Here is a 26727-nt window from a genome sequence, read left to right on the forward strand (position 1 = left end):
GGATGCTTCCAGCGTGGTCTGGTCCTGCTGCTCAGCTGTCTTCTTTTGCTGGAAGTCCTCGCTAGATGTGACATCCCGTCCCCCTATACTTAGGTCACTGTTTCACATCAGCAGTCATGGAACGGAGCAGCAGGACCACTGGTAGGCACTGGAGCAACTTCGACGGGTGAGTATGTTTTTGGGGTTTTTTAACCTTTCCCTTCCTAAAATAAAAATTAAATATCTTGGACAACCCCTTTAACTTGTGATACATGTATCTTGGCATACCCTGCCAACAGGACAGTTTAGTCAAAGCAATACAATGAAAAATAAGTGTTGGAAAATAATTACAATATTGAATATTCTTCTATATAGAAGCATAATACACTAAATATGGCAGTGTTCACCTATTTGTTTAGTTTTTTCACTTTAATATTTCTTTTAATCAAAATATATTCAATATTGTACATAATGTATTTGTTCTGTAGACATAAGAGTTACTGCTTCTGTAAATTGCAGGTTGGCAGCAATATCCTTTCGTTAATAGGAAAGAAAGCTCTGGCAGTGTAATCTCTCTTGATTAAACGTGTTCATTATCATTATACTGTACATAAAGCAACAATAGGCTGTACTGTTATACTAGCACGGCTGGCATTGCTTTTTTTCAGTTGAATGAAAAGCATTGAATACAAAGATAATTGAAATAAAACTATTTCAAATGTAAATGCTAGATCAAATGAGTTCATCTGTTAGACCGTCAGTATTCTCATCTAGTAAAGCCATTGGTTGTTAAAATATGCAATATCTATAGAGAAAGAAATGGTGAATCAATATTGCATCCTCAAATCAATTATTTGAGAAAAATGATTTTTGTAAATGAATCCAATCTACTTATTTCTCCATATTTAATAACAAAAGTGATAATTGGTAGTCGTATTATTATTATTATTTTATTTTTATTTTTTTTCCTCCTTCAAGGCAGTGGTTCTTCAAAGTTCTATTTTATAGACTTCATTGTATCCAAATGCCCAGTTTTGGCATAACAATGCACAATACAGTGCAACGCCTTGTGAGCGCTGAACATATGGATGAAATTAAAGGGAGTCTACCACCTCTGCCAAGCATATTCAATGGACACCCGCATGTTACAGGGCGCATTACAGTAATAAACCACATAGCTTTGTTATGTTTGTGACTTTTGTAGATATAAAGAAAAATAACTGCACACGTTGCTTAGTTAGGATGACAGTGAGAAGATTAACGCAGTTGCATATGCTTGGGAAAGTAGTAGACTCCCTTTAAACCTATAAAATGGAACATTGAGGAGATAATAGGGAAGGGATACTGTCTCCCTTTGAAGGATTGTCTAGGAATTTTCATGACTTCTAGAGTTGTATCCTAGGATGTCAAAAAGAGCCCCATATAGATGATCAGTGTGGAGGCCACCTCTCAGCCCCACACAATCAAATATTTATAGCCTGGCCTATCCTTAGTTTCTCAAGCTTATCATTCCTCTTGGCTAGTATACTGTATACACAGAACAACAGCTGTCTGTTTTATACAATATCTACAATTGTGGCCACCCTTACCTTAACTTAAATTTTGTTAAAGACCACCAATTCTCATGAAAAAAAATATTATTCAAAATGACAACGTTAGCATAATTCTTGACAGGCTGCAATTCACAAAATAAGACAAATAGGATAAGGAATACATGTAGGATAGTCATGATGTGTATCTCTGAGGTATGTCTGACATGCGATTTTATCTAGTATGTGTATTCCTGAGGTCTGTCATTCCTCTTTGTCTCTCAGCGATACATATGCTGACAATGAGTATGCTGTAATTGTATTGAGTGCTTTTTAGTGGCTACCACTTATTGTGTTTATGGGGTTACTGCAAGCTGGAGGTATAAGGAAAAGTTTAGGAGGCATCTGACAATGTGCCCTGAAATAGAATAGAACACTAAGGTCGCCGATGTGTGGAAGAGGTTAATGATGTCCCATCCCTGATCCTTATCTATTGGGAATCACTGGCACCTCTTGGCTTCAATGAAGGACACTGAAGAGTTTACAGAACAGGGCTGTCAGGAATCTCAGTTTAGCTGATGTTGGTTACAATGTACAATGTAGCTGATGTCAAGGCTACAATGCTGACCAGTGAAAATTCTGCAGTGTACATGGTTCTACTAGGCTTATCCAATTAGCAGCTGAGGAGACATATTTGAACCCTCTTCCTCCTCAGCCAGGTGCCTGCGATTTGGTTGTACCTAGTCTGGCTTCCATATCCAAATTGTTTGTGCTGGACTGCTCTATATTAACCTTTGGCTAGTTCATGGAAATCCATTTGTCCCCTGATTTTGGCATTTATTTCTTGTACCAGTTTCATCTGGCTTCGTGGCTGGCACTGTTGAAGGTATTAGGGTGTCTGGAATGTATTTCTGCTGAATAATAATTAAACCGCTACTTCTACTAATCTCTGTTATCAGTCATTCTGCAGTTTCTGATATTTGCTCCAGAGACACTATCATAACAGGAGCACTTATTGCACCCTCCAGTGCTTAAATGATTTTACAGGGATACCCTGAGTTTATAGTGCTAGTAGGTCAGATAATGTTAGGGTCAGAGAGATTCTCCCATGGCTTTATCTGTACCTCAGAAGAGGGAAAATCACCCCACTTAGGTCAAGCTTATATTTTACTTTTCATACTCCATTTGTTTGCTCATCTTTCCCTGCTTTTATCTAGAAGCCTAATATCAGTTAATGAGTTCCAAGTCTGCATGCGAAAAGTTAGCCAGGATGGAGGAATTGTGCTGTATGACTGGCCCCTTTGAGGCTATCCACAATCCCTTACTAAAAATTACTATATTCAAATTTTGCTTGAACTACCTGTCTCATCCAAAGAAGTCTTCCATTAACAATGGACTTGGCAGGGGTGTCTAATTGGTTTCTTTTATTTCTTACAATTGCACGGTGCAGTTGGTTTGCAAGGCAGGCTGGGATGCTATTTTGCCAAAGTCAAAGGGCCCCTTCACATGGAGTAAACGCGCGTGTATTTTGGCAAAATACACGTGTAAAAATACACGTGTAAAAATAAGACTCCCATTGACTTCAATGACATTTTACACATGTATTTTGACGTGTATTTTGATGTGTATTTTGACGTGTATTTTGATGTGTATTTTGACGTGTATTTTGATGTGTTTTTTACACGTGTAAAAGAAAATGCCATTGAAGTCAATGGATTACACGTGTATTTTTACACGTGTATTTTGCCAAAATACACGCGCGTTTACTCCGTGTGAAGGGGCCCAAATATTGATTTTTCTTTCTGGCTTCTTATTCATTCACCTTAGTTGTCAAATAGACAGAAAAATTTTACCATGACATATGCCTGCCAATTTCTTGTTTCCACTTTAAGGCCTTCCTTTCTGGAATGATCAGTGCAGATTGAGATGGATTATTTCTCTTATCCATTACGTTGATGATTTTCTCTTTGTTGGCCCAGGTGATTCACCACTTTGTATGTACATGTTCCACTTTATTGCATTGCACTTTTGGGTTACCCTGTCTGACAAGAAAACCTCGAGCCCCACTACGAGACCTCTTTTATTTCTGGGAATTAAGATAGAATCATCAGATATAGATTTCAGGTTGCAGAAAAAAAAAGGCTAATTCTAGCTTTTCTGCTGCTTGAGGCAAAAATTGAAATGTTGCCCCTCCCTCTAAGTTAGAATATTACTCTTGATTATCACTGCACATGTGCACCACTCAGCACTGAAACCACCTGAGATACGTCACTGAGACCCCAGCACATTCGCAGTGATTGAAAAAAGAGAAGCCATAGACATACACATAGCTTCAATTCTTAGCTTCATGGGGCTGTCCAGGATTTGGATAAATCGTGGCAGATGTAATATAAACGTGCTCACCTGTCTCCGCTGAGTTTTAGTGATGTCACTGATCTTCTCCAGTGACCGCTGAGGCCGCTGATTGACCTTAGCAGTCACCTGGGGCACAGTGCTTCTGGGGATAAAGGCATGGTGCACAACCAAACAGCCTGTGGTGGCCAACACCCGTTACCAGTTACACTCGTTACACTCTTTCCCTGTGTAGTTTGTCCAATCCCCTTTAAGAATAATATCCCATAGTGCCCCTTCACATTGTTTAAAGTCTCATAGTGACCTCCATACATTATAATGTCCCATAGTACACAGGATAATGTCTCATTGTGGTCCCTCCACATGGTATAATGTCTCACAGTAGCCTCTCCACGCAATATAGTATCCCATAGTGGCTTATCCACACAGTATAATGTCCCATAGTGGAACCTCATTATGAATTTTCCAGAAATTATGGGTTATACTCTGGGGTCTCTTCAAACACCATTTCTATCGGGAAGCATTCATTTTTTTCAATCAAGGTTGGTACTAGATTTCTGTAGATGAGTCGTTGGAGTTGGGAAGGAAATTTTTCCCCTAAGATGAGGAAAATTGACTTCTACCTCAGGGCTTTTGCCTGATTCTGAATAAATATTTCAGTACTATTTTACTGAATATACTGAACTCAATGAACAGCCCCTTTTATCATCTTTTATTATCTTACCTTTTTACCATATTTTATTATCTTATCTTTTATTATTTTTTATCATCCTTAGAAAACTACAATAAGAATTATGGAATACAAAATATGGTGAAAAATAAAGAAAAAGCAGATAGGGTTGTATATTATTTTATTAAATAGTTTTAAGAAAATTCAGTAATTTGCTTGAAGGAGCCAACCCTGGCATTTAGAGCACCCCAGTCAGTAAATCTTCTGTACTCTCCAGGTCTCAGACAATACTGACGACCCCTATAATTTGGAAGTTCATAGAAAATCCAGTACCCATCAAATACATTGCAAGACTGAATGTCGTGGTTGCTAAAGCGATCAAAAACCGAAGGGCAGTCATCCATTGCTTCCAACATTTTGCCCCCAAAGTTATTTCTTTCATAGAGCCTCAGCCTGTAAGATCCTTTATACTATAATGGAGGAATGAGATTAAAAAATGTGACAGACAAAAAAAAATTATGACAGAGAAGCTAGAGCCAAGTAAAATAAATCAAGAGTGACAGTTTTGTAAATTAAAACAATATCCATGTATGCTCTTAATATATAGATTAGCAAATTCATTGATATTGACAGAAATGTATTTACTAGAGATGAGTGAGTAGTATTTGATCGAGTAGGTATTCAATCAAATACTACGGTATTCTAAATACTCGTACTCTATCAAGTACCACTCGCTATTCGAATGGAAAAATTTGATGCAGAACCAGCGTTGATTGGCCGAATGCTATACAGTCGGCCAATCAATGCTGGTTCTTCTCCTTTAGAAGTCTTCTACGCGCAGCGTCCCCGCAGCATCTTCTGGCTCTGAATTCACTCTGCCAGGCAAAGCAGCCATTTTCTTGTAGCGCGGGCATGCGCAGTCGGCTCTGCCCAGGCCCGATGCCTGGCAGAGTGAATTCAGAGCTGGAAGGCGCCGCGGGGACGCTGCACGAAGACTTCTTGGAGAATCCAGCCCGACCCTCACTCATGGACTTGGTAAGTTCAATTTGATCGAATGTTGCCTACCCCTGAAATGAGCATTTTTCCCCCCATAGAGTACAATAGGATTTGATATTTGATTCGAGTAGTCGAATATTGAGGGGCTACTCGAAACGAATAACAAATATCGAGTATTTAACTACTCGCTCATCTCTAGTATCTACCATTGGAACTTCTCTATGCTGATGCAAAATCAAAGATTGCAATTTATTAACTACAGATGTGCCTCCAAAGCTGAATTTAAAAAGGCATAGTTGGAAACTGAAGAAACACCAATACAAGGTACCACGAATAGAGTTATAAGGAATTTACTGATAATAGACTCCTTTTAACACATTGCAGCAACTTTGACACCGTGTTTCCATGTGTTTTGCTGTTGTCAAAATCTGGGTGTAGATCATGAAGGCAGAAAAAATATTGAGTTTTTTTATAGTTCATTCCTGGTATTGACTTTAAAAAAAAGCACAGGTAAAAATTAAAATATAAAAATCAGATTTGCTTAACTTTTTATTGTCTATTGTTGTGCAGTCAATTTAAATGGTCCTTGTTTCATCAAGTTGTGTATAAATAAAAACATATTTTTTACAGAAAAAGTGTCAAAAACCACCACGAATGGTGGAGATGCAGATGAACCACTGATCACATTGTGTTCCCTCAGTTACAGTATATGTGCATTAAAATGAGAGCTGAGCTGTAACAGTAGCTCCTGGCCACTGCAAGAGCGGTCTGCTTCGGGCTCTTTGTTAAAAATAGCTGATCAGTTCTGGTTCCTGGTGTGAGGCCCCCACCAAGACAATGAGACAATGTAGATTAGACTCACTATAGGTGTGAAAAACTTGCTGTGATCCTGAATACTAGTCAGCAGTAAACACTGAGGCTCTGGGTTATCAATGAGCTTTAGCTTCAGCCTGAGATTAGGGATCACGGATTAGTGACTACCTATCAGTTTAAATGAACTGCTAGATTGTGGGCTGTGTTTGTGTGTTAATGGGATTTACTCTAATGTAAATATCTACAGACAATAGGGAAGTCTAGTTTATTAAATATCAAGCTGCAGCTATCACACTCAAATCCTTATTCACCAGCTTCAAATAATATTCTGGGGTTAATACAAACGACACATTGTAATCAGTGTTAACACTCTATAGACTGTCCTCTGGTTTGCTGGATGAGAGGTATATAGTATATAGTGTGCAGCAAGTGTATTCTCAGTCACAAGGAGACGTGTGAAGCATTTGTTAGAAACACACCCTGTGAGTCTGGGAGGAATTTAATTCACTCTTATTCAATCTGTAGAGTGGATAGACACACTTACACATATGCCCTTTGCAAGAATTATAGGGGCCGAATACTGTGTTGGGGTATTTTAATTTTTAAAAAAACATTATAAATAAAGGTTACGTTTTATCCTATTTAGTGGGGGTGCCCCCTTTTTGGAATTATTGTAAAATTGGTAACCCTTGATCCAGTGTGTTCTAGTGAGGCCCCCACCAATCTTAAATTAAAGGGGATATGTCACAAAAAATAATTACCATCTATCCACAGTATAATGCCCTCCTTACTAGCCATCACACAGTATAATGCCCTCCTTACTAGCCATCACACAGTATAATGGTCTCTTTACTAGCCCTCAGGCAGTAAAACAATAGGAGCTACTAAGATCATTCCATAAGGCCTCTAGTCACCGATGACATTTCTGTCTAGGCCTCCTCTCCAGTTCCAGCTCCTGCATACTGATGCCCAGACACTGAACAATATCAGGATATGATGACTGGACATTGTTCAGCACTGGGATGTAATATACCTCATTGTCATAGAGCTGTAACCGAGTTGGACTTGTGTAGGGGCAGGGATCAGTTAGTAGAGGTTGTCATCTATTGGAATCATTAATAATCTACTAAGTAATAGCCTATTTAAAAAAAGCCATGAGGCAGCCCATGCAACCATCCATCGTAGGGTTCCCCTGATCTCTGGGCCCTACACGAATGTGTAGTCTGCATTATGGCCAAATCCACCCCTGGGGATAATAAAAGAGACCAACTCTTGCTTGCCAAGACCAATGGCACAAAAATTCACTGATAACAGTGCTTCCCTTTTCCTGTAGTTATAGGACACACTACAATCCATAAGAGGGTTAGTACACACATACAGTCCTATGAAAAAGTTTGGGCACCCCTATTAATCTTAATCATTTTTAGTTCTAAATATTTTGGTATTTGCAACAGCCATTTCAGTTTGATATATCTAATAACTGATGGACACAGTAATATTTCAGGATTGAAATGAGGTTTATTGTACTAACAGAAAATGCGCAATATGCATTAAACCAAAATTTGACCGGTGCAAAAGTATGGGCACCTCAACAGAAAAGTGACATTAATATTTAGTACATCCTCCTTTTGCAAAGATAACAGCCTCTAGTCGCTTCCTGTAGCTTTTAATCAGTTCCTGGATCCTGGATAAAGGTATTTTGGACAAACAATTCAAGTTCAGTTAAGTTTGATGGTCGCCGAGCATGGACAGCCCGCTTCAAATCATCCCACAGATGTTCAATGATATTCAGGTCTGGGGACTGGGATGGCCATTCCAGAACATTGTAATTGTTCCTCTGCATGAATGCCTGAGGATTTGGAGCGGTGTTTTGGATCATTGTCTTGCTGAAATATCCATCCCCGGTGTAACTTCAACTTCGTCACTGATTCTTGAACATTATTCTCAAGAATCTGCTGATACTGAGTGGAATCCATGCGACCCTCAACTTCAACAAGATTCCCGATGCCGGCATTGGCCACACAGCCCCAAAGCATGATGGAACCTCCACCAAATTTTACAGTGGGTAGCATGTGTTTTTCTTGGAATGCTGTTTCTTTTTGGACGCCATGCATAACGCCTTTTTTTATAACCAAACAACTCAATTTTTGTTTCCAAAATGAAGCTGCCTTGTCCAAATGTGCTTTTTCATACCTCAGGCAACTCTATTTGTGGCGTACGTGCAGAAACGGCTTCTTTCTCATCACTCTCCCATACAGCTTCTATTTGTGCAAAGTGCGCTGTATAGTTGACCGATGCACAGTGACACCATCTGCAGCAAGATGATGCTGCAGCTCTTTGGAGGTGGTCTGTGGATTGTCCTTGACTGTTCTCACCATTCTTCTTCTCTGCCTTTCTGATATTTTTCTTGGCCTGCCACTTCTGGGCTTAACAAGAACTGTCCCTGTGGTCTTCCATTTCCTTACTATGTTCCTCACAGTGGAAACTGACAGGTTAAATCTCTGAGACAACGTTTTGTATCCTTCCCCTGAACAACTATGTTGAACAATCTTTGTTTTCAGATCATTTGAGAGCGGGCTGTCCATGTTCGGCGACCATCAAACTTAACTGAACTTGAATTGTTTTGTAGAAAGAAATGGTCCAAAATACCTTCATCCAGGATCCAGGAACTGATTAAAAGCTACAGGAAGCGACTAGAGGCTGTTATCTTTGCAAAAGGAGGATGTACTAAATATAAATGTCACTTTTCTGTTGAGGTGCCCATATTTTTGCATCGGTCAAATTTTGGTTTAATGCATATTGCGCATTTTCTGTTAGTACAATAAACCTCATTTCAATCCTGAAATATTACTGTGTCCATCAGTTATTAGATATATCAAACTGAAATGGCTGTTGCAAACACCAAAATATTTAGAACTAAAAATGATTAAGATTAATAGGGGTGCCCAAACTTTTTCATAGGACTGTAGGTACTCCAGTCTTAATTACATAAAGTCCGAAGAGACACTTACCTGTGGAATAGCTAAACAAGATCTGACTGAATCATTAAATCCCATCCATTCTTGAAAATTTCGATACGCTCCTCGTTTTAGAAAATATTGATATCCCTTATAGTTGGGACGTTCATATATCATCCAGCATCCTTTTATGACTCGAACAGAGTTGCATCGCCTGATATAAGAATTTAGATTAGGGCAATCGCTACCACATTCATAGTAACGGCCCTGGAGATTCTTCTCTTCATACAAGATTATCTGCATCTAAAACACAAAGGTGGCCAAAGATTTAGTGCACTGATAAACTCTGAGATACTAAATTTATTATTTTGACAGTCTCCTATCCTAATGAAGATTTTTTTTAATGAAAATTCCTCTTCTCATTAGGAGTCATAGTCTTCTAGTGGATGTATTATTAATTTAGGATACATCGGTGACATTTTCATCTTTCATAACCCATAAGATGTGCCATGTTACATACTGCTGCAAAGTGGTGGTTAAGAATGTCCCCCTTCATAGTACAGGTCTATGGAAAAGTATTATCAGTGATGGTCCTGAGCTGCGAGGTCAGTGCAGTGAGATTGGTACCAAAATCAACAGCACTGATATCTCTGGCACCAGGGCACATACCTAAAAAAAACTGATGATGCCCTCAATTCAATTTTACAGCAATATGTAACATAGCATATCTTAGAGGACATGAAAGATTCTCTTTAAGGCATGCCTACTTGAACACCTCTTAGTAAGTGTAATGGTGGTGGTCTCCATTATGTATCACAGAATTTGCTATAAACCAAGCATAGTACTATTACAGTCATCTTCACATATAATTATTGATATTTAATGGTATATAAACCAGGCTTCAATTGCATTTTTCTTAATACACAATAAAACATCAAAATTCTAATTCATAAAATACTCACTTAACAATTTTACCGTCACCGACGTGTCATACAAGATGTAACACTGTTTAGCCTTTGTTACCAAAAACAGAGTTTGTGTCCTTTATATACATTTTACTAGTAACACAATGGAAACGTTTAACCTAATGACAAGCATGGACAGTTCTGTTTTGTCTCCATTATATACCTTACCTCTACAACATTCTTTTCAATATGGTACAATTGCACTGACAAATTCTAAAGCTTTATAGAGAGAGAATCTATGTTATGGTATACTAGATTAAAAAATAACAGAACAAATAGAAAGATCTAGTTCTAAGGACATACCTTAGGCTATCCATGCACTGCCTCGAAGTCATACGCTAATAAATGACAATGATTTGCCATATGAACAGAGTAACAATACATGTTTTTATATAAATGTTATATTAATAAATTCCTGATTTTTTTTTTATTTTGTATATTTTTTACTCAGAATTAGAGATGAGCGAACAGTAAAATGTAACAGTTGTTCATTCTCAGTGCCCTTTCTGTCTCATGCCAGGGCTTGCAGCACCAGAAACTGTGAGTCTCACATGACTGATAAGAATAAGCAGTGACCTCAGCAGTTGCTGGTAAGGAAACTGGGAATATGTGATCGATGTCATTGATCCTTACCAATGACTGATAAGGCAATTAATCAGACTCAGTAGTCATGTGAGTCTCCCAGCTTCTGGTGCTGCAAAGCCTGGCACAAAACAGAAAGGGGACTGGGAACACACAATGGAGGCAGAGGGCCGGGGCGGGTATGCCTCTATTTTTTTATTTTTACTTTTACACCCACCCCATCCTTCCCTAAGGTTGCTCCTCTTTAAGGCCATGGTCATCCATGATCACACTCTTACATTCCCCTCTGAAGTTAGAAAATTAGACTACTCAGGCAGAGGGAGGGAGGTCAGTTCCACAGTCAGCGCCATCGCCCTTCAGAAGAACACACTTCACTGGCACTGACTGTGGCACTGGTTCCCCTTCCCCCATCCCCAGGGTCAGCTTAATGACCGCCGGGGCAGAGGAACAGGAGACAAGTGCCATAGTTAGTTCCAGTGAAGTGTGCTCTTCTGAAGGGCGATGGCGCTGACTGTGGAACTGGTCCCCATGCCTGCCACCCATTATAACATTTGAAACTCTAAAAAGTACATTACATACACTCAAGTCACTGGTTCTGGATGGGATCTTCTCTCTGCTCTGATGCTTAAGGGCCCCTTCACACGGCGGAAACGCGCACGTTTTTTGTTGCGTTATTTTACGCGCGCAAAATTGTGAATGTCGCGTAAACGCGGCGTTTTACTAGACGCCGCGTATACGCGGCGCTTTCTATGCGTATTTTGACCACGTAAACGCCGCGTTTACGCTCGCGTGTATTTACACGCGTAAAATCAGGCCACCTCATTAAAAAAAAGACCAGCCCACTGGGCAGGCCAAAAAAGGACAGCCCATTATTTAATCATGAAACATCTGAGTATGCTGTCTGGCAAATTTGGCTTCCAAGGTCACTTTGCAAGTCTAAAATGGCCACAAATGCTAATGCAGGAAACTGGCAGATAACAGGTGAAAGGCCTGACACGGCACTATTAGTTTCTGTGCTGGTTAACCAGGTTAAGCGACGCAGACTTCAACAGCAGGTACGTTCACAAATACATTTTTTAAAAGTATATTCATAATGTAGCAAATGCTGTGGCTAATGTAATTTATTTGTTTCATTGCAGCCGGAGGAGACGGACGACTCTGAGGAGCTGCAAGCTGAGTCCCCAAGGCAAAAGCGCCGACAATACTGGGTGCACCCCATAAACTATGTACGGCCATGGCGGGGCTTCTTTGCAGAACTATACCATGAGTTGAGGCAGTAAGTTTATTTTATTATTGGGAATTTCGTTCATTCATGTGCATGTCTGTATTGTTACAATTGTTTCATGTAGCGTAACAGTAACTTTGTGGGCCAGTGTCATAGTTTTTAGTGTCTGCTGGTTCCATTTTGGATATTTCATGGTGTGGGGGTTCCAAGTGCTCAACATTCCAGTGTGTGCATTATTGTAATGTTTTTTTTAATATATTTTGTTTTTAAAGTGATCCGGCTAAATTTGCCGAGTTTGTTCGGATGCCTCCAGAGGCATTTGATGTGTTAGTTGAACACATGGGGCCACATCTTCTGCACCAAGACACCAACATGAGGAAGGCCCTCAGTCCAACGGAAAGGCTGGTCATCACGTTGCGGTATTTATTTGTTATTTACAACTTCTTAGTCGTGTTTACAATTACAGATGTAGATGTCTAAAATGTTTGCTTCTCAAATGTGGATAGCACATAACATTTTCAAGAGGAAGACATCATATAAATGTGTCCCTGTGCTTTCCATTATCGAAGAAATGTAAATAGTGTACATAACTCGTTAATACTCTGTTTCTAATTGTTGTTCTCTGTAGTTACCAATAGTTGTCCAACTGTGTCTCTATATACATAAACTATAGTGGCAGGTAAATGTTGTGATATACTTTGCATAGTGCTGCAAATGTGTCCCTATATAGTTTATAATATTGTGTTCAATGTGTACCTCAACTTTATCTAGTGTTTGCCTAATGTAACTGAAGTTCATATTGTGCAGTGTTGTAATATATATTTTTTTTTTTCTTTTCACAGATTTCTGGCAACAGGGGAGAGTTTTGCATCCCTGCACCTCCAATTCCGGGTGGGCCAATCCACAATATCCGGAATTGTGATGAGCACATGCCATCTGATATGGCAGCACTTGCAACCCATAGCGATGTCCAGTCCGACACAGGAGATTTGGTTGCAGGCAGCAGCAGGCTTTCAGTCTGTGGCCAATTTCCCAAACTGCATAGGTGCCGTCGACGGTAAGCATGTACGTGTGCAGAAGCCACCGCACTCAGGATCACTGTACTTCAACTACAAGAAGTACTTTTCAGTGGTCCTGATGGCGGTCGCTGATGCCACGTACCGTTTTATTGCTATTGAAGTCGGTGCCTATGGTAGTACTGGGGACTCCCGTGCGCTACTGTCATCGGTTTTGGGTCGCACAGTACTGCTAGATCAGGTGACTCTACCTCCACCAAGACCGCTTCCGGGTACTACGCATCCAGTCCCGTTCGTCATGGTAGGGGATGAGGCATTTCCCCTCTTGGAAAACCTGCTGCGCCCTTTCCCACGGTCGAGACTAGATGCCCGGAAGAGGGTCTTCAACATGAGGCTGAGCCGGGCACGACGCTTCGTGGAGTGCGCCTTCGGGATCATGAGTAGTAAGTGGAGGGTCTTCACCTGTGCGCTGCAGTTGTCTCCCGATACTGTGGACATGGTGATCAAAGCTGCCTGTGTGCTTCACAACTTTGTTTTGGACTATGACAGGCCGAACATTGGAGTGGAGCCACAGGCAGCTTTGGGTCACCCACTCATACCATCTAGGTCCTCAGGTCGGGCAGACAACGCAGCTGTACAGGTGAGAGCTGCCTTTGCGGATTATTTCATGAGGTCCGAAGGTGCCGTGCCCAGGCATTTTTCTCGCCTCAGTTCTGACCAGCCTGACCCGGACTGAAGACCTTCCTCATCGCGGTGTCCCTTTTTTTTTTGGCCTTTTTTTTATATTGTTAAAACAAATAGATATATTGTATTGTATATGTATATGATTATGGCGGACATACACAGCGCCTATGCTGTCCACATACCTCCAGAGGATTTGTAACCTTGCTCTCTCTTGAAAATGACAAGCACAGATGCTTAACAAAACATCTGCCCAGATGTTGGCCACAAAGGAATCAGTTTAAACAAGTGCCAGCCAAATAAAGTCATGGCTAATGGAATGTTAGACTTTAGTGTTTGTGTCTTTTTCTTTATTCCTTTTCATAATGTCCTTGACACAAGAAAGGTCTGTTAGAAAAGCCCATTTGCAAATGTCTCATTCTTCTTGTGTCTGTGTATTTTTCACATGTGCAAATGAAGGGCACAGAGTGGCAAAGAACGCACCCAATCCACATGTAAAGAAATGACAGTTGTCACGGACTCAGCTACTGTCTGCTCCTAATGTCCGTGCCTGTTTTTGAATGGACAGTAGGAGAGGACACTACCTGTTGGACACTGAGGGTAGTGTGAATGCAGCCTTAAAAAACCTCCTCAAACTTTGCTACACACAAATGAGGACATCTGGCTTTCAAGAGAACAAGACATCTTGAGTGTAGCCCATGGTGTTTGTCCAAAATACCAATAAAAACACAAAATGAGGAGCTTTCATGTCTTTGCAAACAGACATTTCCATATACTGCAGCACACATAACAGTTGGCACAATTGTGTGCAGTGTTGGCATTCCGAAACTATATAGAAGTGCCTGTCTCCCTCTGCTGCGACTCCTCTTCAGGTGTGGGTGCTGCTGGTTCCACGGACACTGTGGCACGGGTATTGCCAGAAGCACTGTGAATTAAAGGAAAACCAAGAAATCAATATTTAGTTCAAGATTAAAAGGCAAAACACACACAAATATTGGTCTTAAATAGAGATGAGCGAACAGTGTTCTATCGAACTCATGTTCGATCGGATATTAGGCTGTTCGGCATGTTCGAATCGAATCGAACACCGCGTGGTAAAGTGCGCCATTACTCGATTCCCCTCCCACCTTCCCTGGCGCCTTTTTTGCTCCAATAACAGCGCTGGGTAGGTGGGACAGGAACTACGACACCGGTGACGTTGAAAAAAGTAGGCAAAACCCATTGGCTGCCGAAAACATGTGACCTCTAATTTAAAAGAACAGCGACGCCCAGCTTCGCGTCATTCTGAGCTTGCAATTCACCGAGGACGGAGGTTTCCGTCCAGCTAGCTAGGGCTTAGATTCTGGGTAGGCAGGGACAGGCTAGGATAGGAAGGAGAAGACAACCAACAGCTCTTGTAAGAGCTAAATTCCAGGGAGAAGCTTGTCAGTGTAACGTGGCACTGACGGGCTCAATCGCCGCAACCCAGCTTTCCCAGGATCCTGAATGGAATACACTGTCAGTGTATTCCCGTATACCCGATATATACCCCGATACCCGTTCCAACGGTGTGCCCCCCCACCTTCACCCCAGAAATACCCTGCAAGTCCCCTAGCAATAGAATTGGGGCTATATACACCCACAATTTTTACTACTGGTATACAGTGCCATTGTCTGACTGGGAATTCAAAGAATATATTGGGAATACAAATACCCTCATTTCTTGCTACTGCCATATAGTGCCAGTTTCTGACTGGTAATTCAAAGAATATATTGGGGTTACGTGCACCCACAATTTTTACTACTGGTATACAGTGCCATTGTCTGACTGGGAATTCAAAGAATATATTGGGAATACAAATACCCTCATTTCTTGCTACTGCCATATAGTGCCAGTGTCTGACTGGGAATTCAAAGAATATATTGGGGTTACGTGCACCCACAATTTTTACTACTGGTATACAGTGCCATTGTCTGACTGGGAATTCAAAGAGTATATTGGGAATACAAATACCCTCATTTCTTGCTACTGCCATATAGTGCCAGTTTCTGACTGGGAATTCAAAGAATATATTGGGGTTACGTGCACCCACAATTTTTACTACTGGTATACAGTGCCATTGTCTGACTGGGAATTCAAAGAGTATATTGGGAATACAAATACCCTCATTTCTTGCTACTGCCATATAGTGCCAGTTTCTGACTGGGAATTCAAAGAATATATTGGGGTTACGTGCACCCACAATTTTTACTACTGGTATACAGTGCCATTGTCTGACTGGGAATTCAAAGAGTATATTGGGAATACAAATACCCTCATTTCTTGCTACTGCCATATAGTGCCAGTTTCTGACTGGGAATTCAAAGAATATATTGGGGTTACGTGCACCCACAATTTTTACTACTGGTATACAGTGCCATTGTCTGACTGGGAATTCAAAGAATATATTGGGGTTATAAATACCCTCATTTCTTGCTACTGCCATATAGTGCCAGTTTCTGACTGGGAATTCAAAGAATATATTGGGGTTACGTGCACCCACAATTTTTACTACTGGTATACAGTGCCAATTTCTAACTAGGAATTCAAAATGCGCAAGGCTCCCGGAAAGGGACGTGGACGAGGCCGTGGGCGAGGTCGGGGGAATGGTTCTGGGGAGCAAGGTAGCAGTGAAGCCACAGGGCGTCCCGTGCCTACTCCTGTGGGGCAGCAAGCATTGCGCCACTCCACAGTGCCAGGGTTGCTTGCCACATTAACTAAACTGCAGGGTACAAACCTTAGTAGGCCCGAGAACCAGGAACAGGTCTTGCAATGGCTGTCAGAGAACGCTTACAGCACATTGTCCAGCAGCCAGTCAGACTCTGCCTCCTCTCCTCCTATTACCCAACAGTCTTGTCTTCCTTCCTCCCAAAATTCCGAAGCTTTACAGAACAATAACCCAAACTGTCCCTGCTCCCCAGAGCTGTTCTCCGCTCCTTTCATTGTCCCTCAACCTGCCTCTCCACGTCACGATTCCACGAACCTAACAGAGGAGCATCTGTATCCAGATGCTCAAACACTAGAGTCTCCTCCATCTCCGTTCGATTTGGTGGTGGATGACCAGCAACCCACCCTCATCGACGATGATGTGACGCAGTTGCCGTCAGGGCATCCAGTTGACCGGCGCATTGTGCGGGAGGAGGAGATGAGACAGGAGTTGGAAGAGGAAGTGGTGGATGATGAGGACACTGACCCGACCTGGACAGGGGGGATGTCAAGCGGGGAAAGTAGTGTGGATGTTGAGGCAGGTGCAGCACCAAAAAGGGTAGCTAGAGGCAGAGGCAGAGGTCAGCAGCTTAGGCGAAGCCAGGCCACACCCGGAATCTCCCAAGATGTTCCAGTTCGTACCCAGCCCCGAAAAACTCCCACCTCGAGGGCACGTTTCTCGAAGGTGTGGAGTTTTTTCAAGGAATGCGCCGAGGACAGATATAGTGTTGTCTGCACAATTTGCCTCTCGAAATTGATTAGGGGCTCTGAGAAGAGCAACCTGTCCACCACTTCAATGCGCCGTCATTTGGAATCCAAGCACTGGAATCAGTGGCAGGCAGCAACGGCAGGACAAAGGCCGACTGCCGTTCACGCCACTGCCACTGCCTCTGCCTCTGCCTCTGCCACTGCCACTGCTGACTGTGCTGGCGATGCACTCCAGAGGACGAGCCAGGACACCACTTCATCTGCCTCCGCCACTTTGTTGACTTCTACCTCATCCTCCCCTGGTCCTGTCTTATCTCCTTCTCCTGCACCATCAAAGGCACCATCAGGCGTTTCTTTACAACAACCCACCATCTCTCAGACATTGGAGCGGCGGCAGAAATACACTGCTAACCACCCACACGCGCAAGCCTTGAACGCCAACATCGCTAAACTGCTGGCCCAGGAGATGTTGGCGTTCCGGCTTGTTGAAACTCCCGCCTTCCTGGACCTGATGGCAACTGCGGCACCTCGCTATGCCGTCCCTAGCCGTCACTACTTCTCCCGGTGTGCCGTCCCCGCCTTGCACCAGCACGTGTCACTCAACATCAGGCGGGCCCTTAGTTCCGCGCTTTGCACAAAGGTCCACTTGACCACCGACGCGTGGACAAGTGCATGCGGACAGGGACGCTACATTTCACTGACGGCACACTGGGTGAATGTAGTTGAGGCTGGGACTGCTTCCCAAACTGGCCCGGTGTACCTCGTCTCCCCGCCTAACATTCCTGGCAGGGACACGAGAAGAACACCCCCCTCCTCCTCCTCCTCTACCGCCTCCTCCTCCGCCACCGCCTCCTCCTCCGCCACCGCCTCCTCCTCCGCTGTTAGATTGACCCCAGCTACGAGTTGGAAACGTTGCAGCACTGGCGTTGGTAGACGTCAGCAGGCTGTGCTGAAGCTGATCAGCTTGGGGGACAGACAGCACACTGCCTCCGAGGTGAGGGATGCCCTCCTCGATGAGACGGCAATATGGTTTGAGCCGCTGCACCTGGGCCCAGGCATGGTCGTTTGTGATAACGGCCGGAACCTGGTAGCAGCTCTGGAGCTTGCCGGACTCCAACATGTTCCATGCCTGGCCCACGTCTTCAACCTAGTGGTGCAACGTTTCCTAAAGAGCTACCCCAATGTTCCAGAGCTACTGGTGAAAGTGCGGCGCATGTGCGCCCACTTTCGCAAGTCGACAGTAGCCGCTGCTAGCTTAAAATCTCTCCAGCAACGCCTGCATGTGCCACAACACCGGCTTTTGTGCGACGTCCCCACACGCTGGAACTCAACGTTTCAGATGTTGAATAGAGTGGTTGAGCAGCAGAGACCTTTGATGGAATACCAGCTACAAAACCCTAGGGTGCCACAAAGTCAGCTGCCTCAGTTTCACATCCATGAGTGGCCATGGATGAGAGACCTTTGTGACATCCTACGGGTCTTTGAGGAGTCCACAAGGAGGGTGAGCTCTGAGGATGCGATGGTGAGCCTTACAATCCCGCTCTTGTGTGTTCTGAGAGAATCCCTGATTGACATCAGGGATAACTCAGATCACACAGAGGAGTTAGGGATAGCATCCGATCCGTCACAGCTGGAGAGTAGGTCCACACATCTGTCCGCTTCACTGCGTTTAATGGAGGAGGAGGAGGAGGAGGAGGAGGAGGAAGAAGAGTTGTCCGATGATGTGATGGTGATACAGGAGGCTTCCGGGCAACTTCGAATCGTCCCATTGTTGCAGCGCGGATGGGTAGACATGGAGGATGAGGAGGAAATGGAGATTGAACTTTCCGGTGGGGCCAGAGGAGTCATGCCAACTAACACTGTGGCAGACATGGCTGAGTTCATGTTGGGGTGCTTTACAACCGACAAGCGTATTGTCAAAATCATGGAGGACAACCAGTACTGGATCTTTGCTATCCTTGACCCCCGGTATAAAAACAACATCTCGTCTTTTATTCCGGTAGAGGGGAGGGCCAATCGCATCAATGCTTGCCACAGGCAATTGGTGCAGAATATGATGGAGATGTTTCCAGCATGTGACGTTGGCGGCAGGGAGGGCAGTTCCTCCAGTAGGCAACCAAGTTCTCACCGGTCCACACAAACGAGGGGCACACTGTCTAAGGTCTGGGACACCTTGATGGCACCCCCTCGCCAAAGTGCCGCCACGGAGGGTCCTAGTGTCACCAGGCGTGAGAAGTATAGGCGCATGTTGCGGGAATACCTTTCCGACCACAGCCCTGTCCTCTCCGACCCCTCTGCGCCCTACACGTATTGGGTGTCGAAGTTGGACCTGTGGCTTGAACTTGCCCTATATGCCTTGGAGGTGCTGTCCTGTCCTGCCGCCAGCGTCCTATCTGAGAGGGTGTTCAGTGCAGCCGGTGGCATCATCACTGACAAGCGCACCCGTCTGTCAGCTGAGAGTGCCGACCGGCTCACTTTGATAAAAATGAACCACCACTGGGTAGAGCCGTCATTTTTGTGCCCACCTGTGTAAAGCACCCCAACATGAAACTCCATGTCTGTACTCAACCTCTCCAATTCCTCCGCATCCTCATACTCATCCACCATAAGCGTTGCACAATTCTGCTAATACTAGGCTCCCTCCACCCTGATTTCCCCCAACTCTGCTGGTTAGAGGCTCCCTCCACCATGAATTTGCCCAAACTGGGCTGTTTAGAGGCTCCCTCCACCATGAATTGGTCCAAACTGGGGTGGTTAGAGGCTCCCTCCACCATGAATTGGTCCAAACTGGGGTGGTTAGAGGCTCCCTCCACCATTAATTGGTCCAAACTGGGCTGGTTAGAGGCTCCCTCCACAATTAATTGGTCCAAACTGGGCTAATTAGAGGCTCCCTCCACCATGAATTGGTCCAAACTGGGTTTTTTAGAGGCTCCCTCCACCATTAATTGGTCCAAACTGGGCTGGTTAGAGGCTCCCTCCACAATTAATTGGTCCAAACTGGGCTAATTAGAGGCTCCCTCCACCATGAATTGGTCCAAACTGGGTTTTTTAGAGGCTCCCTCCACCATGAATTTGCCCAAACTGGGCTGTTTAGAGGCTCCCTCCACCATGAATTGGTCCAAACTGGGCTGGTTAGAGGCTCCCTCCACCATGAATTTCCCAAAACTTGGCTGTTTAGAGGCTCCCTCCACCATGAATTTGCCCAAACTGGGCTGTTTAGAGGCTCCCTCCACCATTAATTGGTCCAAACTGGGCTGGTTAGAGGCTCCCTCCACCATGAATTTGCCCAAACTGGGGTGGTTAGAGGCTCCCTCCACCATTAATTGGTCCAAACTGGGCTGGTTAGAGGCTCCCTCCACCATGAATTTCCCAAAACTTGGCTGTTTAGAGGCTCCCTCCACCATTAATTGGTCCAAACTGGGCTGGTTAGAGGCTCCCTCCACCATGAATTTGCCCAAACTGGGCTGTTTAGAGGCTCCCTCCACCATTAATTGGTCCAAACTGGGCTGGTTAGAGGCTCCCTCCACCATGAATTTGCCCAAACTGGGCTGTTTAGAGGCTCCCTCCACCATGAATTGGTCCAAACTGGGGTGGTTAGAGGCTCCCTCCACCATGAATTGGTCCAAACTGGGGTGGTTAGAGGCTCCCTCCACCATTAATTGGTCCAAACTGGGCTGGTTAGAGGCTCCCTCCACAATTAATTGGTCCAAACTGGGCTAATTAGAGGCTCCCTCCACCATGAATTGGTCCAAACTGGGTTTTTTAGAGGCTCCCTCCACCATTAATTGGTCCAAACTGGGCTGGTTAGAGGCTCCCTCCACAATTAATTGGTCCAAACTGGGCTAATTAGAGGCTCCCTCCACCATGAATTGGTCCAAACTGGGTTTTTTAGAGGCTCCCTCCACCATGAATTTGCCCAAACTGGGCTGTTTAGAGGCTCCCTCCACCATGAATTGGTCCAAACTGGGCTGGTTAGAGGCTCCCTCCACCATGAATTTCCCAAAACTTGGCTGTTTAGAGGCTCCCTCCACCATTAATTGGTCCAAACTGGGCTGGTTAGAGGCTCCCTCCACCATTAATTGGTCCAAACTGGGCTGGTTAGAGGCTCCCTCCACCATTAATTGGTCCAAACTGGGCTGGTTAGAGGCTCCCTCCACCATGAATTTCCCAAAACTTGGCTGTTTAGAGGCTCCCTCCACCATTAATTGGTCCAAACTGGGCTGGTTAGAGGCTCCCTCCACCATGAATTTGCCCAAACTGGGCTGTTTAGAGGCTCCCTCCACCATGAATTTGCCCAAACTGGGCTGTTTAGAGGCTCCCTCCACCATGAATTGGTCCAAACTGGGCTGGTTAGAGGCTCCCTCCACCATGAATTTCCCAAAACTTGGCTGTTTAGAGGCTCCCTCCACCATTAATTGGTCCAAACTGGGCTGGTTAGAGGCTCCCTCCACCATGAATTTGCCCAAACTGGGGTGGTTAGAGGCTCCCTCCACCATTAATTGGTCCAAACTGGGCTGGTTAGAGGCTCCCTCCACAATTAATTGGTCCAAACTGGGCTAATTAGAGGCTCCCTCCACCATGAATTGGTCCAAACTGGGTTTTTTAGAGGCTCCCTCCACCATGAATTTCCCAAAACTTGGCTGTTTAGAGGCTCCCTCCACCATGAATTGGTCCAAACTGGGCTGGTTAGAGGCTCCCTCCACCATGAATTTCCCAAAACTTGGCTGTTTAGAGGCTCCCTCCACCATTAATTGGTCCAAACTGGGCTGGTTAGAGGCTCCCTCCACCATGAATTTGCCCAAACTGGGCTGTTTAGAGGCTCCCTCCACCATGAATTGGTCCAAACTGGGCTGGTTAGAGGCTCCCTCCACCATGAATTTCCCAAAACTTGGCTGTTTAGAGGCTCCCTCCACCATTAATTGGTCCAAACTGGGCTGGTTAGAGGCTCCCTCCACCATGAATTGGTCCAAACTGGGGTGGTTAGAGGCTCCCTCCACCATTAATTGGTCCAAACTGGGCTGGTTAGAGGCTCCCTCCACCATTAATTGGTCCAAACTGGGCTGGTTAGAGGCTCCCTCCACCATTAATTGGTCCAAACTGGGCTGGTTAGAGGCTCCCTCCACCATGAATTTCCCAAAACTTGGCTGTTTAGAGGCTCCCTCCACCATTAATTGGTCCAAACTGGGCTGGTTAGAGGCTCCCTCCACCATGAATTTGCCCAAACTGGGCTGTTTAGAGGCTCCCTCCACCATGAATTTGCCCAAACTGGGCTGTTTAGAGGCTCCCTCCACCATGAATTGGTCCAAACTGGGCTGGTTAGAGGCTCCCTCCACCATGAATTTCCCAAAACTTGGCTGTTTAGAGGCTCCCTCCACCATTAATTGGTCCAAACTGGGCTGGTTAGAGGCTCCCTCCACCATGAATTTGCCCAAACTGGGGTGGTTAGAGGCTCCCTCCACCATTAATTGGTCCAAACTGGGCTGGTTAGAGGCTCCCTCCACAATTAATTGGTCCAAACTGGGCTAATTAGAGGCTCCCTCCACCATGAATTGGTCCAAACTGGGTTTTTTAGAGGCTCCCTCCACCATGAATTTCCCAAAACTTGGCTGTTTAGAGGCTCCCTCCACCATGAATTGGTCCAAACTGGGCTGGTTAGAGGCTCCCTCCACCATGAATTTCCCAAAACTTGGCTGTTTAGAGGCTCCCTCCACCATTAATTGGTCCAAACTGGGCTGGTTAGAGGCTCCCTCCACCATGAATTTGCCCAAACTGGGCTGTTTAGAGGCTCCCTCCACCATGAATTGGTCCAAACTGGGCTGGTTAGAGGCTCCCTCCACCATGAATTTCCCAAAACTTGGCTGTTTAGAGGCTCCCTCCACCATTAATTGGTCCAAACTGGGCTGGTTAGAGGCTCCCTCCACCATGAATTGGTCCAAACTGGGGTGGTTAGAGGCTCCCTCCACCATTAATTGGTCCAAACTGGGCTGGTTAGAGGCTCCCTCCACAATTAATTGGTCCAAACTGGGCTAATTAGAGGCTCCCTCCACCATGAATTGGTCCAAACTGGGTTTTTTAGAGGCTCCCTCCACCATGAATTTGCCCAAACTGGGCTGTTTAGAGGCTCCCTCCACCATGAATTGGTCCAAACTGGGCTGGTTAGAGGCTCCCTCCACCATGAATTTCCCAAAACTTGGCTGTTTAGAGGCTCCCTCCACCATTAATTGGTCCAAACTGGGCTGGTTAGAGGCTCCCTCCACCATTAATTGGTCCAAACTGGGCTGGTTAGAGGCTCCCTCCACCATGAATTTGCCCAAACTGGGCTGGTTAGAGGCTCCCTCCACCATGAATTTCCCAAAACTTGGCTGTTTAGAGGCTCCCTCCACCATTAATTGGTCCAAACTGGGCTGGTTAGAGGCTCCCTCCACCATGAATTTGCCCAAACTGGGGTGGTTAGAGGCTCCCTCCACCATTAATTGGTCCAAACTGGGCTGGTTAGAGGCTCCCTCCACAATTAATTGGTCCAAACTGGGCTAATTAGAGGCTCCCTCCACCATGAATTGGTCCAAACTGGGTTTTTTAGAGGCTCCCTCCACCATGAATTTGCCCAAACTGGGCTGTTTAGAGGCTCCCTCCACCATGAATTGGTCCAAACTGGGCTGGTTAGAGGCTCCCTCCACCATGAATTTCCCAAAACTTGGCTGTTTAGAGGCTCCCTCCACCATTAATTGGTCCAAACTGGGCTGGTTAGAGGCTCCCTCCACCATTAATTGGTCCAAACTGGGCTGGTTAGAGGCTCCCTCCACCATTAATTGGTCCAAACTGGGCTGGTTAGAGGCTCCCTCCACCATTAATTGGTCCAAACTGGGCTGTTTAGAGGCTCCCTCCACCATTAATTGGTCCAAACTGGGCTGGTTAGAGGCTCCCTCCACCATGAATTTGCCCAAACTGGGCTGTTTAGAGGCTCCCTCCACCATGAATTGGTCCAAACTGGGCTGGTTAGAGGCTCCCTCCACCATGAATTTCCCAAAACTTGGCTGTTTAGAGGCTCCCTCCACCATTAATTGGTCCAAACTGGGCTGGTTAGAGGCTCCCTCCACCATGAATTGGTCCAAACTGGGGTTTTTAGAGGCTCCCTCCACCATGAATTGGTCCAAACTGGGGTTTTTAGAGTCTCCCTCCACCATGAATTGGTCCAAACTGGGGTTTTTAGAGTCTCCCTCCACCATGAATTGGTCCAAACTGGGGTTTTTAGAGGCTCCCTCCACCATGAATTTGCCCAAACTCTGCTGGTTAGAGGCTCAATCCACCCTGATTTTCAAAACAAATGTTGGTGCCAACCTCAACTTACTACAAGGGCCAAATTCACTGCTGGTGACAAGCTCTCCTCACTGCAAGTGCCAAATACACATGTTTCAAGGTGTTTTCCTACTGTCAGAGAGGTGGTATTGAGTGTGTAAAGTGTGTAGTTGTTAGGCTGTGATGTTGGGGTAATAGAGGGTCTTTGGTGTGTTAGATGCCCCCAGACATGCTTCCCCTGCTGTCCCAGTGTCATTCCAGAGGTGTTGGCATCATTTCCTGGGGTGTCATAGTGGACTTGGTGACCCTCCAGACACGGATTTGGGTTTCCCCCTTAACGAGTATCTGTTCCCCATAGACTATAATGGGGTTCGAAACCCGTTCGAACACACGAACATTGAGCGGCTGTTCGAATCGAATTTCGAACCTCGAACATTTTAGTGTTCGCTCATCTCTAGTCTTAAATAAACTTACTCCCGGGAAACACTGCCAGTCAACAGGAACTGCAGCTCATCTTGCAGGGGTATTTTGGGTCACTGGGAGGGAGAGGCCCCACTGCGCTCTTGTGGCCTGCTGTGTCTGATGAAGCGGTCCCGCACGCTTTTCCACCGTGTGCGCACATCGTTTTCTACCAATATGAAAGACAAAACAAGAGAGAGGGGAAACGTTATAGGCCTATTGCCAATGACATAATTGGTGTTGCTTTCAAAGAGAATGAAAAGTGTCTAACATGTGTTTACATGCTTATCTTGAAGCAAAAGTTTCATGGCACTTTGTCAGTTGTGTGCTAAATATCTTGTGGTCACTGTGTCTTGTCTTCATTGGTTGCCAATGTCAGGCAGCATAAATGTGGCAAATTATGAATTTCAGGTCCACCACAACTAGTTAGTTACATGTGTGCCAGAGATGTTGGCATACATGGAGTGTCCCTGTCTGATAAGGCAGCTACTGTACTACAATCGCAGCTCGGTTCATGATAACACCCATGTGATGGAAGGTTGTCAGATTTCAGGGTGGTAACCATTGGCAACCGATCAAGACAACTGACTGTCAGCATGTAAAAACTGGCCCTGAAAATCGACTTCAATCACAAGAATAAGGGCAAACTAAGATGAGCACAAATCTCACATTCTGAACTATGTGTAAAGCTAGTTCGCATTATGTGCATGTCACTAGCCATTTAAGGTGAAATATTGTGTGTGCAAATTCGAACATGCTAAATATATACATATTTGCTACTCACCAATTGTCTGTTTTCGGCTTCGGGAAAAGGTGGACCAGTCCGGGAACATCTGGGAGCAGATATGGATCCACCCTGCATCTCGTGCATTGCGGTCCGAGTAAAGGGCGTGTGCCTTGTCCCACAAGTTGGGTTTTGTGTGAACCTGGAAGCAAAATAAAACTTAATTGTGTGCCCAATTCCTGTCCAAACTGCAAAAAATTACAAGCATATTGCGTGTGGTGGTGTTTTGACAAGACTACAGCCTACTATGTTTGAAACACTAGCAGCTACATGAGGCAAGGTTTAACTGTCCAAACGGCCAAACATGGGCTGCCTTACGTTTCAAAGCGGATGAATGTTAAAGCCTTCAAACAGTTCATTATGTAAAAACATTGCATTGGGGCTAAAAACATAGAAAATTATGGCTACACCAAAAATGTCATGTTTAAACAATGGAATGAAGCAGCATGCATGTGTAGCATGAACTTACTAATTCTACAAGGCGCTTCACATCAAGATCCATGCGGTGGTACTGGGTTTTAGTTGGTTTTTTTGGGGTCGACATCTCCAATGTGAATTGTTGTTGTCTAAAAAGCAAACAAAAGTATGAAAATTCAATAAATGGTACCGTATATTTGACATGAAAACGAAAATATTAACCCACAGCACGTGTGTGCATGGGCTTACGATTTTTAGGTTTAGCAAAAAAAAAAAAATTAAAAAGGATAGTAGCATGTTAACCCCTTCCCCACATGTGCGGTAATAGTATGCCACATGTGGTTTGAAAAGTGAACCCAGTATAGACACAGCGGCCATGCCTACAATTGGTCCCTGGACCTATTTTATTACTTAACCCCTGTAGGACGATGTGGAAAGGCGCATGTAGCGCCATGTTCACCTTGCCGCATGGGCATGGAAATTAGGCCAATGCTGGCTGCTGGATCCACCAACCTCCTGGCCCCACGACACGTTGCCATGACTGGTGTAAGCCTTGGAAAGCCTCAAAGCTTC

The 26727-nt window shown here is 44.7% G+C and overlaps 2 protein-coding genes across 2 annotated transcripts in view; one reads left to right on the forward strand and one right to left on the reverse strand.

The window, feature by feature from the left end:
* The window catches only part of LOC142216492 (gamma-crystallin-1-like), a 347542-nt gene that overhangs the window by 97726 nt on the left and 223089 nt on the right, over positions 1 to 26727 (forward strand). The gene's annotated exons all lie outside the window — the stretch shown is intronic.
* LOC142216260 (gamma-crystallin 2-like) lies at positions 4700 to 10378 on the reverse strand. The gene is made up of 3 exons (XM_075283954.1): positions 10259 to 10378; positions 9351 to 9599; positions 4700 to 5000 (listed from the first exon to the last, which is right to left on the reverse strand). The coding sequence occupies exons 2-3, from the start codon at positions 9597 to 9599 to the stop codon at positions 4725 to 4727; spliced, it is 525 nt and encodes a 174-aa protein (XP_075140055.1). The 5' UTR covers positions 10259 to 10378; the 3' UTR covers positions 4700 to 4724.

The sequence above is a fragment of the Leptodactylus fuscus genome, chromosome 8, assembly GCF_031893055.1.
Source record: "Leptodactylus fuscus isolate aLepFus1 chromosome 8, aLepFus1.hap2, whole genome shotgun sequence".
Classification (NCBI taxonomy): domain Eukaryota; kingdom Metazoa; phylum Chordata; class Amphibia; order Anura; family Leptodactylidae; genus Leptodactylus; species Leptodactylus fuscus.